At 40.5% G+C, this 20,562-nt stretch overlaps 1 protein-coding gene across 1 annotated transcript in view; it reads left to right on the plus strand.

Annotated features, from left to right (window-relative positions):
• Positions 1 to 20,562, plus strand: part of LOC132819989 (sodium- and chloride-dependent neutral and basic amino acid transporter B(0+)-like) — a 196,615-nt gene that overhangs the window by 4,115 nt on the left and 171,938 nt on the right. Inside the window, exon 2 of the mRNA XM_060831923.1 lies at positions 833 to 1,038. Within this exon, the coding sequence (XP_060687906.1) occupies positions 833 to 1,038 (206 nt within the window). The remainder of the gene's footprint in view (positions 1 to 832; positions 1,039 to 20,562) is intronic.

Raw genomic sequence — 20,562 nt, forward strand, 5'->3', positions numbered from 1 at the left:
ATAGCTCCATCCAAAGAGAAGAATTTATCAGTTATCAGTACAGTTGCAAGGCCAACTGCCTTAGCCGGGCATGAGAAAACACAGACTTGAGCAAGCAAGCACAAGATGAAATTAAAAAATGGTTTCCCTGGCTTTTATATGTGACAAAATAGCTGCAATTGAATCTAACAATTCTCCCACATTCAGACAGTGCACAAATTGAATTCATGCTGTGGCCATCTATTTGCATTGCAAACCATCCAGCCAGCCAGCTGAGCTAACAAGATCCTTCAGTGTGGGGCTGGAACAGCACAGCAGGTCGGGCAGCATCAGAGGAGCTGGAGAATCGACGTTTTGGGCAAAAGCCCTTCATCAGGAATCTGCCCAAGCTTCAATTCAGGTTTGGGCTTTTGTCCAAAATGTTGATTCTCCTGGTCCTCAGATGCTCCCTGACTTGCTGTGCTTTCCCAGCACCACACTCTTGACTCTAATCTCCAGCATCTGCAGTCCTCACTTTCTACTAACAACGTCCTTTACCTACTGTAGGTCCGATTATCACCTCGCTGCTTCAATCAAATTTCATTTACTCATTGTCCCTATCAGTTTTTCCCCCTTTCCTGCCATACTATCAACCATTCCTTTGTCTAACTTTCTTTCTCTCCCTTTGGGCTTGGTTAGCTCATTTCCGTCATCAGCTTTCGTACAGTTTCTTCCTAGGTACTATCAGTTCTGAAGAGAGGTCACTGGACTCAAAACATTAACTCTGCTTTCTCTCCATGTATGCTGCCAAGACCTGCTGAGTTTCTCCAACAATTTCTGTTTTTAAATCAGCCATTTCCTCTCTTTTCCCCAGGCTGCCACCAGTGAACGTGTGCGTGAAGGTGACGAGAATGTGGAGCGAGATAACTGGTCCTCGAAGATTGACTACTTGCTCTCAGTGATCGGTTCTGCTGTGGGTTTGGGCAATGTATGGAGATTCCCGTACCTGGCCTACAGAAATGGAGGAGGTATTGTCATGAAATCCAAAATACAGGGGAGAAACAAGCACAAAGACAACAAGTAAATGGTGTAAAAAAAATCACATTCAAAGAACCAGAGAGCATTTTTAACCTGCGGTCACCAACGGTTATGCCATCCGCCCTTACTCCACACTAGCACTGTGATCAAGTTTCAAATATAAAAACAGTATGTGTGCAATTTAACAAAAACATACAATCACAAACAGGCACTACAAAAATAACTGACCTTTTTGACAAGATGGAAGTTGCTGCTGACTTCAAGACATGCAAATAGTGACTGGTAGATTACTGTCTCAGGTGGTGTCACTTGTGATTTCCTTTGGAGAGCACACAGGAGAACTGAGGACAGCATCTCAGAAAGGGCTTCAATTTCAAACATTTTTGCTCCACTGAAGCTTTTGTAGTAACTCTAACTTATTTGTGCTCAACAGCATTTCAGTAAATTTGAGAGGGTAGCTGAGATCCTGCATTGAAAGTATTGTTGCCAATCGAAATGATTAGATTAGATTCACTACAGTGTGGAAACAGACCTGCTAAAGAGCAACTCACCCAGACCCATTTCCCTACGTTCACCCCTGACTAATGCACCTAACATTATGGGCAATTTAGCAAGGCCAATTCACCTAACCTGCACGTCTTTAGACTATGGGAGGAAACCGGAGCGCCCGGAGGACACCCATGCAGACACTGGGAGAATGTGCAAACTCCACACAGACAGTTGCCCGAAGTGGGAATTGAAACCAGGTCCCTGCGCAGTGCTAACCACTGTGCCACCCATATAGTGTATGCACTTAACATCGCTATTCAACTAATGATCGTCCATACTACTACTGCTCATGTCAAATTATGCATCTCACAAAGAATCAGAGAATCCCTCCAATGCAAATAGAGGCCATTCGGCCCATCATCTCTGCATTGTTTATCCCTGTATCCCTGCGTTTCCCGTGGCCTATCCACTTGGTCTGGACATCCCTGAAGACTAGGGACAATTCAGCATGGCCAGTCGCACTAAACTGCAGACCTGGAGAAAGTGAGGACTGCAGATGCTGGAGACCAGAGCTGAAAATGTGTTGCTGGAAAAGCGCAGCAGGTCAGACAGCATCTAAACTGCAGACCTTCAGACTGTGGGAGGAAACCAGAGCACCCAGCGGGAACTCCTGCAGACGTGGGGAGAAGCTGTAACCTCCCCACAGTGTGAACAGCCCGGATGTTGCCGCTCTCTAAACTGGGAATCCCGGTGTGAATAGTTGATAGGCAGAAGGATTCCAGCCGCTATCTCTGTAACTTTCCAATGGGGGTAGGGCAGTAAAGGCCAGATTTAACTGTGGGAGAGCCGTCACTGGAAGTAATTGATGGACAGGATCGGGGTAGTTTATATAATGAGGAGGATGTTGATTGAGGGAGTGTATTCCCACCGGTATTTACAGACTCACTCCAACAACACAAGCCGCACCACGTGACCGTCGTTCGTTGGGTCTCGCGCGCTCCAATTCGAACTCCTGGCCGTTGGCCACCAGCTGCTGCGGAGCGCGAACGCACGTCAGAACTACAACTCCCATGAGGCATCGCGGGCAGTCCATCTAAGACCAAACGTTGGACTGCATTGCGCAAGTGCAGGGATGGCTAACGGCACCATGGGTAATGTAGTCCAAACAGGATGTGTTGGCGGAAGTCTTGCGAGGAGAGTCAAAAAGCTAACTGCAGCACTGAAAGGCGCAGGAAAATGGTGTTTTTGATGTTATGAACAAAAGGGAATAAGAATGAAGGGAAAAGATAGTGAAAGTGCCTAGAGGCGGAGGTTGCTAACCGTTGTGAAGTAGCGATTGTACACATTGCTCAGAGCAAAGTCAAGATACAGGCTTGTGGGCAAATGGAAGGAAACTGGAGAGGGCAAACAGGGCAGCGCTTATATAGTTAATGGTAGGGCCCTGCAGAGTGCTGCTGAGCAGAGACCGAGGGATGCAGCTTCACAGTTCCTTCAGAGTCGCAGGTAGACAGGATTGTGAAGGAGGCGTTTGGTACACTTACCCTCATTGGTCAGTACATTGAGTATAGGAGTTAGGATGTACTTTGTGACTCTCCAAAACATTGGCCAGGCCACTTAGGGTCGTCTAGTTATCATTGTTGATCGTCAGGATAAACTGGTCTGGACAGTGGTGAGACCACTTATGTAATACTGTACTGAAACCAATTCTGGTCACTCTTCTATAGAAAAGGCATTGTTAAACTTGAGAGGACACAGAAATGTTGCTGGGATTGGAGGGCTTGATCCATTGGGAGAAGCTGAATAGATTGGACAAAGTTAAAAATCACAAAACTAGGTTATAGTCCAACAGGTTTATTTGGAAGTACTAGCTTTCAAAGCGCTGCTTCTTCATCAGGTGAGTGTGAAGGAGGACAATTTTTAAAAACGTTCTTCTTTGGAAATAGAACCAGTTTTACTCAAGATTGGGATACAGACAGACTCAAACCCTCACACCTATAAGGTGGTAAAAACAATGACTGCAGATATTGGAAACTAGATTTTGGATCAGTGGTGCTGGAAGAGCACAGCAGTTCAGGCAGCATCCAAAGTGCAGCGAAATCAAGGCATTCTCTGAGCTGAGATGTCACCTGTTGTGATAAAACCTTAAGTTATCTGGAGAATGTGACTGAAAAGAAGTTCTGGGATTTACATATTAAAGAACCGAAACCAGCAAACCCATTCAAAAAGATGAAAAATTTAACAATCTAGGTGTGTTCAACATATCATTGTGTCACTATAATTTTTTGCTATACATTCTGTGTCATAGGTCCTGATTCATAACCACCTGATGAAGAAGCAGCGCTTTGAAAGCTAGTGCTTCCAAATACCTGTTGGACTATAACCTGGTGTTGTATGACTTTTAACTTTGTCTGCCCCAGTCCAATACTGGCTCCTCCAAATCATGAATAGGCTGGGCATTTTTCCCTAGATTATTGGAGTTGCGGGGTGATCTTAGGGTGGTTTATAAAATTATGAGGGGCATGGATAGGGTGAATAGCCAAGGTGCAGATGTCCAAAACTAGAGGGCAAAGGTTTAAAGGGAGTGGGGAAAGAATTAACAGGGAATCCAGGGGCAATGTTTTCATGCAGAGGAAGGTGCTTTTATGGAACAAGCTGCCAGAGGAAGTTGTGAAGGCTGATACAATTACAAAACTGGAAAGGCAACTTTTATATCAGATACATGAGGAGGAAGGTTTGGAGGGATATGGGCCAGACGTTAATGGGACTAGGTCAGATTGGGATGTCTGGTTGGCATAGACGAGTTGGACTGCAGTGTCTATATCTGTGCTGTATGACTCAATGATTCTATTCTAACCACCAGGTCGTTGTACCGCTCCAGTCTGAAATCAGGTCCTCAAATCATGTAGGCGTTTGAAGATACCATGCATGGCCATCTGTAGTTTCCTGCTGTGAGAGTCAGCACATTGCACCAGTCAAGCTTCAGTCATGAGGGCAGGAATGTAACATTGGGCTGGGTGGCAATATCTGAAAGACAGTAAAGGCTTGCACACAATGGTGAAGAGTTCAGTGGTGTAAAGCTGGCTTGTGAAGATTTTTGGTGGTTTTTATTTATTGATTAATTTTGGTGCAGGGATTTCCTGGTGGAAGAGTTTGAAATGAGTGTGATGCTGGTGAATGATTGGTGTGTGTTAGGGTGGGGAAGTCTGTGTTCATTGAAGGATAGCCTCACAATCTCATCGTACCCATGTCGATGGGGTCAATGTCACCTTGTCCCTATCTCCTCTTTCCAGTTTCTGACCCTTCCTCTTTCCAAGACAGGAAATGGTGCACAGAGGTAACTTTGCAGCTCTCCAATGGCCAGGACGAAATGGAGAATGTGGTGCATCATCCCAAACTTGGAGAATCTCTCTGACACTCCTGGAAAGATTGCCCTCCTTACAGGAAGCCTTATGGTGTCACACTGTTTTGCTACATTCATGATTCTTTTCCCTGGTCCACAAGCATGACAGAAACAGCTCTCCTGAGGAAAATGGAATCAATGTCAGTAGCATCATTCGACTGCACTGATTGTATTTTCATTCCAAGCTTCAATCCTATAAAGAGGCCCTTTCCAACCTCCTGGCCATTGGAATCATGCATTTTCCTCCTGACAGTCATCCTGAGGCTGCCAAGTACAATTATCAAAGCTAAATAAAAGCAAAATAACGCGCATGCTCGGTGCGTAAAACAAATAGAGAATGCTGGAGAAATCAGCAGGTGTGGCTGACCTAAGGTTTTAGGAGCAACACTGTTGTATAGGTCCCTGAATGTTGATTGTACACAGGATCTAAATACAAAAAAAGACGCAATCTACAATCTGCAGCCACACTCTTCTGTCAACAACATTTCATTCCAGTATTAATACGAAATGAACTATTAGTTATGAAACCTGGTGACATTAATATTCAAGCAATTTATTTGACTTTCCCTTTTCTATATTTTGCAGGTGCTTTCCTTATTCCCTACATTCTGATGCTGGCAGTCACTGGGATGCCAATGTTTTTCCTGGAAACTTCCTTTGGGCAGTTTGCCAGCCTTGGACCGGATGCAGTGTGGAAAGCTGTGCCCATGTTACAAGATTAGTGTTCTGAGCAGTCTTGATTTGGCAACAGTTTAAATGAGCAATTGTGTTTTATACCCATGAATATAGTCACTATATTTACTTCACCAGATGTTGGTGTTAGATCGCCTTGCAGAGATGTTGTTCACAATTAAAACAGTGGAATATCCCCTTTCACTGTTTCAAATTCACTTTCTGAAACAGTGGTAGAGGCAGGAACCACTACAGCATTTAAAAACAGTCTAGATGATCACTTGAAACATCAAAGGATACAAGGCTAAGTGCTGGGAAATGGGATTAGAGTAGATCAGTTCTTGATAACTGGTACAGAAACAATAGGTTGAAGAGCATCTTCCTATGCTGTAACACTGTATGACTTGATGTCATTAATTGAGGTAGACAGAGTGGAGATGCTGGAGAGATCCGTTTGTTGACTTCTGAATTTGACAGAACCTATTTGTAAACATGATGTTGTAGGTGATTCTGCTGGGATCTGCAAGAACCTCTGAAACTTGAGTGAGTGAATTAGTGAAGACCTTTTCCAGTATAATTATCTTAAGGAGATGTTAATGGAACAGGGGAGTCTCCTTGTTATCCAAACTGGTGAAAGACCTTTGTTACTCCACGTTCATAATGTAAGCATGTTTGTGTACTATTTTCAAACAGATAGCTTTGCAATGAGATTTAAGTAAAACAACAGTTTCCTGTAATAATCTTGTGTCCCTTGATTTATAGGCATAAATCAGTTTCAGCCTTGGGCAAGCTCAACTATTGAGTTTTCATTGTCGTTTGGGGCAAAGATTTCTGAATATTCACTGCCCCTATTTTTGATTGATTGATGAAATTCCAAAAAATTACAGTCCAAAATGACTCACCCTTTATTGTAATATAGGAAACCTTCCTCCTGCGTTGACCATGTCAATCCCTGCAAGACTTTTGTATGATGGCATTAGATCACCTATCATTCTTCTAAACTCCATCTGCAAATTTGGAAATATGATGTTGAACCCTGACTGAAGAGTCATAATGAACTCAAAATGTTAACTCTTTCTTTCTGCACGGATGCTACCAGGCCTGCTGAGTTTCTCGAGTGTTCTGTTTGTTTCTTTAAGATTCCCAGCCTCTGCAGTATTTTGTTTTTCTTCAAATCATTCCTACAGATTATAAATAGCTGGAGCCTAAACACTGACCCCTTTGGAACCACACTAATTGAAGCTTACTAAACTAAAATTGAATCAGTTGTTCTTATACTCTTTCATGTCCATTAATCAGTTCTCAATCCATGCTAATATATTCCTTCCCCAACTCCCATGTGCTCTAATTTTTTTCACTCCAGTGTGGAACCTTTTTGAAAACATTCTGAAAACCTAAACCGACAACATCTATCGGTTCTTATTTAATATATTATTTAGATCCTTAAACTCTCCCAGGTTTGTCAAAGATGATTTTCCTTTCCTAAATCCATGTAGACTCTTCCAAATCCAATCATATTTTCTAAGTGGGCTGGAATTGTGTCTGCTTCTAATGGATTTACGTTTGCTTTTGCTGTTCTATCCCTTTTTACATGTATATAAAAACATTTACACTCTGCTTTTGTTTCTCACTCGTTTAGTTTCATAGTCCATTTTATCAATGTTTTCCTTGGTTCTCCTTTACTAAAATGCTCTGAATCTTTTATTTACTTTCTTTTTGACACTTTACAGATGTCTTCCTTTGATCCATTATGATCTTAGATTTGTTTTGTTACCTGCAGTTGGAACACTATACTTGGGAGGTTTCTGTGCTTTAAAAGAATGTATTTTCATTGCTAATTACAGAGAGTGAAATTAGCTGGTATGCCTCCCACCTCATCCAGGCAGAATCAGCAGTGAGCTCAGAATCCAAAGCGAGCCTTAAAGCACTACAGGTGGGCACTTATGAAACACCATGAAGAACATCCCACCCAGTGATGATACCAGACAACTTGATTGCTATAAGAAAGGAATCACGCTCCTGCCTACACCAACTGTTTGATGGTGTGCGCAGTGTAATACTGTGGTCAACTGAGTCTTTAACAAATCATTTGACCATTAATTATTTGTGTATGATGAGAGAGTTACTGACTTTAACACCCACCAATGCTCCATGCTTTGGGAATGAGGTCAGGGAGTGTACAGGAATGTTGTGGATTAGCCTACAGTTCCATATAATATCTATCCCCACCAAAAACATATGCTGTTGTGACCTGTGGTATTCCATCATCTTTGTTTGTCTTTCAGTGTTAACCATTAAATGTCTACTGTCGTACCTTTCATTTTGGGTCGTAATCCACCCATAACTAATCTTTATCTTCACCGTTTATTAAATCCCTTTGTTTATATTTAATATAATCATTTTTGATTGAACTACATCACTTTCAAACTCAATGTAAGATGCTATCATTTACTCTATCTTATAAATAAGCCAGTTTATTGCACACAAAAAAGGACAAGAAACAGCAATTATAGTCTGTAATACAAGAACTAATTGAAATGGTCTTTTCCAACTGTAAAAAATAAAGAGTCAACCTTTTTATGAGTTATCATTAAATTCTTCATTCCAGATTTGTATTGAATTCAAATTTTGCCATCTGTTATGACAGGAATCGAACCCTGGTTCCCAGAACATTATCTTGGTCTCTGGATTAACAGTTCAGCAATAATACCACCAGGCCGTTTCCTCCCCTTATAAATTATCTGTAAGGTGCTTAGAGATGTCTTACGTTTATGCAAAAGACTATAAGTGGATACCTTTCTTATTTTCATTCACAGTGAAAGGTAATGTCCTCGATGTTCTCGCCTTGCTGTTAAGACATGCTGCCTCATTGAGTAGTTTGCTGTTTACATAGGATTCGGAGCAGCTCCTTTGCCTTTGGTATGACACTGGGACAGGCCAGTAAAATCTCAGACTATTGGCTTTATTAGTAAATTATTTCTTAGATCAACATCCATTTCAATCCCTTCTAAAATACATAACTGATGACAGTATATCTGGAATCCTGAAAATCTCAGCCTATATTGTTCAGGATTTTTGTTGCAAATGCAATGAAAATGCGACATTTGAAGTTGAATGACTCAAGATTTTTACATTTCAATAATTTAGAAACATATCTATCCAAATTAAGGTTCTTGGAATTAAAGTACAGCTTATATTCATCCATCACGTGCACACATAATCCTCTGGAAATACAAACAACAACAGAAATTGCAATGCCAACTGGCAACTAGATAAGATTGATTTTGTCTACCAGCTAATTCTGTGAGGAGGAATGGTGTGCCCTTATTCAAGAAGGGCTGTAAAGAAAAGCTTGGGTACGATAGATCAGTAAGCCTAACATGTATGGTAGGTAAGTTGCTTGAGAAGATTCTACGGGTTAAGGTGTACATGCGTTTGGAAAAACGGTTTGTTTAGGAGTAGTCAGCATGGTTTTGTGAATGAGAGACTATGCCTCACAAATTTGTTAGCAGCCTTTGGTGAAGTGACCAGGAAGGTGGTTGAGGGTGGGGCGGTAGACATAGTCAAAATGGATTTCAGTATGGCCTTTGATAAGATTCCACATGGTAGGCTGCTCTGAAAGGCTAGATCGCATGTAATCCAGTTGGAGCTGGCACATTGGATCCACAATTGGCTTGATGGTAGAAAGCAGTGGGTAATAACAGAAAGCTGCTTGTTGGACTGCAACAAGTGGAATGCTTCAGAGGTTGGTGCTTGGCCCATTACTGTTTGTTATCTATATGAATGATTTGGATGAGAATGTTCAAAGCGTGATTAGTAACTTTGCTGACGACGCTAAAATAGGTGGTATAATGGAGAGTGAGGAAGGTTATCATAAATTGCAACAGGACCTTGATCAGCTGGGAGTGGTCCGAGAAATGGCAAGTGGAACTTAATATAGATAAGCGTGAGGTCTTGCATTTTGGAAAATCAAATCAAGGTAGGAGTTTCATGGTGAATGGTAAGGCTGTAAGGAGTGAGTGGAACAGAAGGATCTTAGAGTTCAGGGATTCCCAGTTTACTGAAAGTGGAGTCACAGGTCGATAGGGCAGTGAAGAAGGCTTTTGGCACACTGGCCTTCATCAGTCTGGCCAATGAGTATAGAAATTGGGGAGTTATGTTGCAGTTAAACAGGACATTCGTGATGCTGCGCTTGAAGTATTGTGTTCAGTTTTGGTCACTTTGTTATTGGAAATATGTTATTAAACTGGAAAGAGTGCAGTAGAAATTTACAAGGATGTTGCTTGGACTCAATGGTCTGAGTTATAGGGAGAGCTTGGACAAGCTAGGACCTTTTTTCTTTAGAGTGTAGGAGACTGAGGGAGGATCTTATAGAGGTGTATAAGATGATAAGAGGCATAGGTAGGGTGAATGCTCTGTCTTTTCACAGAATTGGGGAATTGAGGACCAAAGGGCATCAGTTTAAGGTTAGAGGAAAAGAATAAAAGGGAATAAAACTGAAGGGCAGCCTTTTTCATAAGGAGAGTGGTATGCATATGGAATGAGCTGCCAGTGGAAGTGGGTATATTAACAACATTTAAAAGCCATTTGGACAAATAGATGGATAGGAAAGAATTAGAAGGATATGGGCCAAGTGCAGGGAAATGGGATTAGGACAGATGGACATTTGCAATTTTTGAGAAGGTTAGTAGCTCAGGTTGTGGTTCAGGTTGTAAGTTTGCTCGCTGCGTTGGTACATTTGTTCTCAGACATTTTGCTAGGTAACATAATCAGTGAGCCTCTGTTGAAGCGCTGGTGTTCTGTCCTACTTTCTCTTTACGAGTCTCAGTCTGTCATGATGGGTGATATCTTCTGGTTCTTTTTCTAAGTCCAAATGGGGTCCAGATCGATGTATTTGCTGATGGAGTTTCGGTTTGAATGCCAGGCTTCTAGGAATTCCCATGGGTGTCTTTGTTTAGCCTGTCGCAGGATGGATGTATTGTCCCAGTCGAACTAGTGTCCCATTTCATCTGTGTGTAAGGATACCAGTGATAGTTGGTTATGTCTTTTGGTGGCTACTTGGTGCTCGTGTATCCTGGTGGCAATTTTCCTGCCCATCTATCCAATGTAATGTTTGTTGCAGTTCTTCCAGGGTATTTTGTAGAGTGACATTTTGGTCAGCATGGGGCAGTTTGGGCCAAAGGGCCTGCTGCCGTGCTGTAGGACTCTATGGTTCAATGTCTCTTAATTTATTTCAAAACAGTTTCAAAACTAATCTCATGCTTCTTATTTAATTTTAAGGTTTGGGCATAAATACCATTGTATTTACAGCATTTGACAACATTTCATATACCTGTGTCCTCGCCTACAGTCTGTACTACCTGTTTGCATCCTTCCAATCACCATTGCTGTGAGTAGAGTGCTTCAGTTGGTGGGGAGTGGATGAAACATGCAGCAGGACTCTCAAAGGGACAGTGCTCAATTCTGTTGGGACTGATTGCTCATTCTGTCAATCTGAGTGAGTGAGAGAAATGGACAATCGTTTTGCATAGAACATCTTGCATAGATGTCAGTAGCAAGAATATTATTGAGTCATTGGATTTCCAAGGATAATCAACGATACCTTTTTTTTAATATAGCGTAAGCATTCATGAAAATAATAATTTCTATTGCCGGGAATTTAGTACACTTTGGGCTATAAATATACATTATATCAGAACAGACAATTGTAAATTGTCTGAATTCTGACTTAAATTTCAACTTTTTCATTAACTTCAGTGTGTTAAAATTGCTGACTAATAATGTTCTGACAGCAGGGAATTGTACTGCACAATTTGTCTGTGCCCAGTTAAGGTGAGATGCAAACATCTTGCTGCCTGCTCATCAATATGGTTGCCAGGATCACATCGGGTTTATGACGCAGGAACAGACCATGTGCCAATTGAAATTCTGCAATTCAGCAGGGGAGAGTGAGAGTTGCAGAAGCAATGTGTAAATGTCAGGTGGTCTCATATTTGTTCCCCTCATATAAAGCTGGTATTTTTTGCTCTTGAATACAAGGCATTCTGCTGGCCTTCTGACAGAAACTGCTCTGTGATGGCACTGTACAACTATGATGGTCATGGGCAATACATGATTGGCTGGCCACACCCAGTTGAAATCAAAAAGTATGGGGTTGGAAAAGCACAGCGGGTCAGGCAGCATCAGTGGGACAGGAGAGCCGATGTTTTGGACAGAAGCCCTTCTTTCAGAATGGGGTTTATGCCCGAAATGTCAACTCTCGTATTCATCAGATGCTGCCTGACCTGTTGTACTTTTCCAGCAGTATGCTTTTGGTCTCTGACTCTCTGGCATCTGCATTCCTCACTTTCTTCTACGTCTTGTTGGGCTAGTTGAAGAAGGGTCAGTGGAAGAACAAAGGTTCTGCATACACCATTTAACAATTAATTCCTAAAACGTTTTCTAATCTAGGCAGCAAAACCCCAAGATACCAGCAGAGTCAACTCTTACCAGAATTGGCTGCTAACACAAAAAGTTATTTCTTGCCTTCAGAGCAACTGCATTCTATCCCTCTCTGTCTCTCACTCTCATTCTTGCTCTCTCGCTCTCTCACTTTCTCTCCACAGTCATAGAGACGTACAGCAAAGAAACAGGCCCTTCGGTCCAACTTGTCCATGCCGACCAGATATCCCAACCCAATCTACTCCCACCTGCCAACACCCAGCCAATATCTCTCCAAACCCTTCCTAATCATATGCCCATCCAGATGCCTTTTAAATATTGCAATTCTACTAGCTTCCACCACTTCCTCTGGCAGCTCATTCCATACATTTACCACCATCTGCATAGAAAAGTTGCCCCTTAAGTCTCTTTTATATTTTTCCCCTCTCACCCTAAACCTGTGCCCTCTAGTTCTGGACTCTCCAACCCCAGAAAAAAGACTTTGTCTGTTTATCCTACCCCTCAGCCTCTGACGCTCCTTGGAAAACAGCCCCAGCCTATTCAACCTCTCCCTATTGCTCAAATCTCCAACCTTGGCATCATCCTTGTAAATCTTTTGTGCACATTTTCAAGTTTCACAACATCCTTCCAATAGGATGGAGACCAGAATTGCACGCAATATTATAAAATTTGCCTAAAAATGTCCTGTAAGCTGCAACGTGACTTCTCAACTCCTGTACTCAATAGTCTGACCAATTTGATTTTCAGTCAGTTTTGGGTTTGGTTTGTTGTTCATGATGTCCTAATTTCTGAGCAGAGCCATAGTCTTCCCACCATTCTCCTCTCAGGAACATTTTAGTTTCATTTTAAATGAGGGAAGGTTTGTAAAACATAACTATGACTCCTGTAAATTGGATCTACTCCATCATCTGTAAGTGTGTTACTGTTATGATAGAATCCAGCATTTTGCCCACTAGGCTAACCGGTCTATTCTTCCTTCTTTTTTTCTGAAATGGCTGGACTATGTTCATTAATTTCAAAATCTTTGTCAAATCGCAATTTCACCTCTCTCTGCATCAAATGGGCATATTTTTCTTTCGTCTAATTGTTTCAGATTCATATACCCACAGAAACATTTAAAATCTGCTTTCATGTCTCTCTTGTTAGCCAATTCTGATTTTCATTTTTCTTTTCTTGTCCTTTACTGAAGTCTTCAATACCCCAAACCTCAGCTCACTACCGTTTAGGGCAATATTCTTAGATTTTAACTTGCATTGAATGTTGTCTTTACGTCTCTTTGTCACCACAGTTGGACTACATTTTCTGTGCAGTGTTTTTGCCTTAAAGGAATGTACATAAAGTGTGGATTTTACATTAAATTATATTTATCGTAGATTGTCTTCAAATTCTACTTCTGCTTACCTACTACCTCAACTTTTAATTGAGTTTCCCAGTCTATCATAGTTGACCTGTCTGCTATTTAGATACAAGGCCCGAGATTTGACTGATTGTGAAAGCATTTCAATGTTAAACTATTTCATATTACTGTCAGTCAGTCTTCCCTAGAGGGTCCTTCTCTACAGGGGTGTTAATTAGTCCTTTCTCATACAGAATGCTTGATCCAAAATTGCCTCCTCGTTGATTCGTGAACACACTGATCTAGGAGATCAATTGCGAACTTTCTCTGTACTTGTCCTGCAAGCTGTCACTGCTATTAATGTTTGCCCAGTCTATATGAAGAGTAAATTTGTCAATGATCAATGATTACCCAAATTACATGGAGCACAAGTCTCCTGACATTCACTCTACCCTACTCTGCAGCTACTGTTGGGGGCTGTGTAATAATGTACGCAAGTGCTTTCTCCCCTTGATTTTACTGAGATCCACCCAAACTGATTCTAATTCTTGATTTCCTGAGGTTAGGTTCTTTCACTCTACTGTCATTATCCCAAAGTTTTGTTGTTCCTTTGGTATTGATACCATTTCAAGTTAGAGTTGCAAAGTCATAACAGTTTGGAAATGGACCCTTTGGTCCAACTAGTCCATGCCGACCATATTCCCTAACTAAACTAGTCCCACTTGCCTGTGTCTGGCCCACATCCCTCCAATTCTTTCCTATTCAAGTATTTATCCAAATGTCTTGCAAATGTTGTAACTGTATCTGCATCCATCCTTCCTCTGGCAGTTCATTCCACATACGAACCACTCTCTGTATGAAAAAGTTGCCCCTCATGTCATTTTTGAATCTTTCTCCTCTCATCTTTTAAAAATATACCCTTAAGTTTTGAACACGCCCACACTAGGGAAGAGACTATTGCTATTCACCTTATCCATGTCCTCATGATTTTATAAACCTCAATAAGGTAATCTCTCATCCTCCTACTTTGCACAAAAAAGTCCCAGTCCACCCAGTGTTTCTTTATAACTGAATCCCTCCATTCCTGGCAACATCCTGTTCTATCTTTTCTGAACTAATGATATCAGCAATACTATTTATTGTTAGATCATATATAATTTTAATTGGAACTCATAAATCATCTAGTTTGTCTCAAGTGCATTTGAATTGGTGCTTTTATCAAACACTTCTTCCTACTTCTTTCTGACACCACCTTCATCACTAATGCCCTTTCTTTTCCAATCTTTTCCAAATGCAAACATTTCAGTTTCATCCAAAACACTGCTGCATCTCATTGTCTTGGCATTTCCTTTCTTGCCTTTGTATGTTCTGAAACTCCTAATCTGTCCTGCTGCTGCCACCGTCCAACACAATTTGTGTTTGGTTCATGTTCTATCCCACAAATTAGAACGTAGAAAAGAAAAGAAGTTTACCAAATAGGAAGAATAAACAGATGAAAATTGGGAAAACTGTAGTTGCAGTTTATGGGATCATGTGATACTGATGAGGTTTATGCACACATTGTGTGTGCTCAGAGGACTGATTATTTTTCTCTAGTATCACTATCCCAGAGTTTTGTTCTTACTATGGTATTGATGCAATTATGAGTAATAGAGTCATACACTATGAAAGCAGATCCTTTGATCCAACAGTCCATGCCAACTGTGTTCCCAAACTAACATGCTTCTGCTTGCCTACTTTTGGTCTAAATCCCTCCAAACCTTTCCTATTCATGTACTTATCCAAATGTCTTTTAAATGTTGTAAATGTACCTGCATCCACCACTTCCTGTGGCATTTCATTCCACATCTCTGTGGTTGTCCCTTATTTCATTTTTAAATCTTACTCCTCACATTCAAACGATGCCCCCTAGTTTTGAACTCACCCACCCTAGGAAAAAGACCCATCCTGATAAATGATATTGGTAACAATATTTGTTATTAGGTCATATATAAATTTGATTTATACTCATTGATCTAATTTATGCTAAGCACTTTTTGCAATTGAATTTGTGCTTCTAGCAAGCACCTCTTCCTTGCGCCACATTATTCACTAATGCCCTTTCATTTCCTGTTTTTCCTAAATGCACACATTTCATTTTCATCCAAAACACTGCTCTCTGTCAATGCCGTGCATTTCTGTTGCTGCTTTTGATTTTTCTGAAAACTTCTACTTTCAAGTCTGTCCGTCCGCTCTCATTGCCCAATCATTGTGTGTCTGTTTGAAATTCTGTCTCCAAACCAGAAAGTAGTAGAAACAAGGTTTACTAAATAGGAGGAAGAAACAGAAGGAAATTGGCAAAACTGCAGCTGCTATTTATGGGATGATATGATGCCGAGAGGTTTGTGCACCCTGATCGTGTGCACTCAGAGGTTCATTCAATAATCACTCTTTCTGTTTAAGTTCTTCACTGAGCCTTCATTGGAAATATGTTGAAGTCCTGTAGTATACTCTTGTCCATGTTCTTGCCAGTTCTGAAATCTTGTGTGATAAATCAACAGTTATTGAAGTCACGCTTAATAATTGAATGCAATATTATCAGTGACAAGCAGTTCAAAATCCGTGAAATTGACCATTGCAAACAGAGTGATTTGCCCGAGCTGGGCTCTGTGTGAGTGCAGCGTACAGACTATAACTCTGTGTTCTGATCCATCTGTAATGTTGCCATGCAAAGGGATTAAACTGATTCAGACAGAGTGGAACAATGACCTTAATTATATCACTAGAATTTGAAATATAAGAATTTGAGCAAAAAACTGGAAATAAAATGTTGACTTCGTTGAACGTGACCAGGAGACTCTTGAATTGTTGACTGTACCTCATTGGCAGACTGGTCTATAATAAACTGTTTTATCTTAGCAAATGCGGTTGTCCGTTAACTGCCATCTAAAGAGGCCTAATGACCTGCACAACTAAGATTAGCAGTTAATGCCTGCCCTCCTAATAATCTGTACGTCCTAAGTAAGTAAATTATCCTTTAAAAACTTGTTCCATAATTTCCAGATCCAATCTGCAATTTCTCTCTGGACAATGGATATTTTGAAATTGTTAATATAACATGGCTGCAGACAAACAATGAAACTTGTCGAAATGGATCAGAAATCTCCATTCCTCACCATGGTCCGAGTGAGCAATACGAGGAGTAAGTACATTTCAGAGAGCTACACCTCTAATCTGCATAGCTGGGCCAACAACTCCTCCTGGGATAGTTCGTTGGTAAATGAGAGAGAAGCTGTTTGATTGGAGTCAAGATTTACATTATTCTCCTCTTGTATACTAACAGGGGCTCCTGCTTTAGTTTGTATTTCCCTGGTTTGTAACACCGCAGCTTTCCTTTTAACAGGAATTTAAGCAGTGTAGATTTTATCAAACAAATATTTATTTTCTTATATATTTGGGTTTGAAGACCGATCTCCCTTTCTTTGAATTATCAATTGAATATAGTATTGTGTTTAACCCATAATCCAGGGAAATTTATTAGGGAAATTGGGAGTGCACAGATATGAAGGAGCTGAATTCACTGGGAGAGACTAACCCAGGTAGTTTTAACAGAGCAATGTCAGGCTGTCAATGAAGCACCGTCAGGAACTCCTTCAAACCAAATCAGCCCACAAGGGAATCACATCAGCATTGACTATTTCACAAAGCTTTATTCCTATAAAAAATGAGTAGAATGAGAGACAATATTGAAAACAATACCAAATTTAGTCTCCCTTAATACCATTCGGACCCTGGAATATAGTTTTAAAAGGATGTTAACAACAACTACTTAGATTTATATAGAGTTTTGCCCTTAATATCAGTGACAAAACTGAAATATGTTACAAGGGCAGAAAGAATACGTAGAGGCTCCTCCAGCCTGGCGTTCAACACAATCTGATGAATTTCTGCTTAGCCTAGTGCTCAGAAAGTGACCTTTTATCCTGAGGCTAGACTTCCATGTTCTAGATTCTCCAGTCAAACAAAATAAAGGGTGGGATATTCTGTTCTCAGAGCTGGTGAAAAGATTGGTAGATGGGTGAACTTGATCGGGTGAGAGGCAAAAAAGTCACATTCTCACTGTTTAATTAACCTTCAACAAATAATTTCTCCACTTTCAGGTGCTGGGTTAGTTATCTCACCAGCAAGTTATGAGTACGATGGATCATGAGTAAGTCTCAGCACTTGCCTTAGATTACACAGTGTATTTTATTACATGACAGTAACTACGTACAGGTTACACTAATCCTTAATGCATTTTGATTTATTATCAGCCATATGCAGCAAAGACATGTGTATCTCCATCAGGAGACCAGTTCAGACTCCAATTGATTTCCTAACCCAGAATTGTGGGACATCAGCAGATTGGGTGGAGATCAATGTAGCTCAAACATTAACTCTTTCAGAGTGTTAGTTTATACAGTAGACACCCATGAGGATCCACAGACTGATGTGGGGTTGTTGTACTGCACTGTGCGTGCTTCCACAGGGGTCATTCTAAAGCAGACCACAGTATTATGGACGAGACCAGACCCTTCTAAGATATAGTAAAGAGATAGCCTCGACCCTACCTTTAATATTTATTTCCAGACTAGTGTAAGGTGCTGTCTTCCAGATTTGATTTGATTAGTCGACTACTCGGCATTAATCAAAACAAACATTATCCTTATGACGCAATTAAAATACAAAAATAAATGGCATAACTTTAACTGTTTTGAAATACTTAACAGGATGATTCGTACTTAAGTGAAACATTATCAACTGTTCCAATATAAGGAGCATCCCATAAACACACACTTGACAAGGCAATTTAGTAAAACAGTTAAAGTTGTCATGTGCTGCCTCTCTCCTGTCCAACAGAACAAAATACTGAAGGAAATAGTCTACCTGATATTATTTCAAAGAGGAAGCCTTTCACCTAAGACTCTAACAGCAGAGAAGTCAAGCTGTTAGCTCAGCAGCAGAAGAAACCATCTCATGAACTAAAAGAAAAGCTAAACCTTTCCTGGGTCTGTATGAACCCTTCACCCATTTATGCCTCTTTTGTCTCATGAAAAAAAACACTGAGGGATATTGCCAAACTATTTACCAACTGTTTGCCTGCAGCAGACAGTCTGGTCTCTGTGGCAACACCTCTCTGCAAGAGAAACAGCAGATAATACATCTCTCTTAAAGGCACAAAACCATCACAATAGGGCTACTGAGGAAGATACTTCGACCGATGAAGTACCGTGCTGTAGACTATAAACAATGTGTCCGGCATCATAGTTGTTTGCATGTCTTCCACAACCTGACTTTACCAAAGGGTAATGTCTCAGAGGTGAAGAGATGAAAGAATGAGTTATTATTTGAGGAGGTAGCTGGAATTGAGGATGCTGTGATGGCCCAGGATGGCTCAGGTGGATATAAGGAATACATTACCATGATCTGATGAACTAGGGAGTGGCATGAATACCTCAATGCTGCACACCCCTCAGGGAATTGAACTACACTGACACATTTCTTTGACTGTTCTGTTTTTTATTGGCCAGCCTGCCAATTTAAAAACATTGCTGTCTGCTTCCTGTCTGTATTAATCAATTCTTCACATTTACATTCCAATATCTTGCTGCCTTCAATGATCAATGCGAAACAACTGCCAACAACTTTTAATCACGTAAGCTCTTTCGAACAATGCCATTAAATCTGTATTACCTCTACTCATCACTTCTGCCAAAAAAGCATCACTTCATGTGTCTTTGGATGAAATCCCATTTGCCATCTACCTGTCCATTTGGCCTGAATAAACATTTCACAGAGGTCAAATATCTTTCTTTCAAAAGCTTCTTTTAGATTTTGAATGCTCCATTTTGATGTTTTTTTTTGATTTTCAGGGGTTCCTTTTCCATTCTCACTCACACTTTCATTAGGTGATGCAGTCAGGCAGTAACATTATCTTCTGTACACGTGTTGACAAGTATGGAACTGAGACCGAACTCAAAAGCAGAATTTGAAGAGTCCTCAATTATCATCCTCCATTAAACATATAATCAGCGCACCCACGATAAGCATTAATATTGTCAGCACAGCAGTATTTTAATCAGTATAAGGCAATAGGCAGAAGTTAGAAACTAAAGCTTCTTTCAAAAATAACTGACGAACACTGCAGCACAGAAAATCATTACCCTACCCTGTCCACACTGGTGAAGTCACAACCAACACATTTTCATTGGATATGCTTGAAGTTGGAGGATTTTAACCGGGCAGTTATTATCCTTTTTACTATATCTTAGACTCGATAGATTTTAATTTAACAATTTATCCAACATTGCTTTTAATCAAGCATCAATTCTTACTTGCATATTTGAGTTCTAAACTTCTTCCAGCTGCCTTATGTAAATGTTTCCTAATTTCACTCCTGAAGGTTCTGTCTCTAATTTTCAGGTTATGCACCTTTGCCATAGACTCCCCTAAATTAATTGTTTGCTTATTTGATTATTTTTCTTCCCACTATAATATCTAATTAGACTTCCCTAGTGTTTCCTTCACTGACTAACACTTTGAAAAATCTTCAAGTCATGAAAAACACTATTAAAATGCAGCTGTTTATCATTGTTTGGGATCTCAGTTCATACAAAAAAATTGCAAGTTTAACTTTAACACAGTCCTTGCATCTCAGGTGTTCATGGTATGCAAAATAATTTGAGAGATGTTAACACAAAAAACAAACCTGTTTTTATTGAAATAAATCTATTCAGTATTCAATTATCCAAATAATAGTGTGCATTAGAATAATATCCACTGCTTTTTTTCCTGTACAGTCTTGAATTTACACAGCCTTAAGCTAAAGACGTCACATTTATTTGCAAGGATTGTCTCAGAGGCTTGACATTTTTCTGACCAACAGTAAATTTTTAATTGACAAGTTTAAAGCTGTTCTGTTCCCTTCACAGCCTTTTCCCTTTACACCTTCTTTTCTTCCTGGCCTCTACATTGTAGCCTTTCTCTCCTAGCAACGCCATTTCCCCCTTGTAGTCTCTACCAACAGAAACCACTGTCTTCTTGGCAGCGCTTGCCCCACAGCAACATCTCCTCATGGCAGCCTTGTTCCCATCAGTGTCTCCTCATTGCCTCTCTCATTGGCAGTCTCTTCCCCCAGAGGAACATCTCCCCAACAGCCTCTCACATCATTACTGTTGTGCTGCTCAGGATTATGTGCCCCCCACTCACA

Source organism: Hemiscyllium ocellatum, chromosome 11, assembly GCF_020745735.1.
Source record: "Hemiscyllium ocellatum isolate sHemOce1 chromosome 11, sHemOce1.pat.X.cur, whole genome shotgun sequence".
NCBI classification, from domain to species: domain Eukaryota; kingdom Metazoa; phylum Chordata; class Chondrichthyes; order Orectolobiformes; family Hemiscylliidae; genus Hemiscyllium; species Hemiscyllium ocellatum.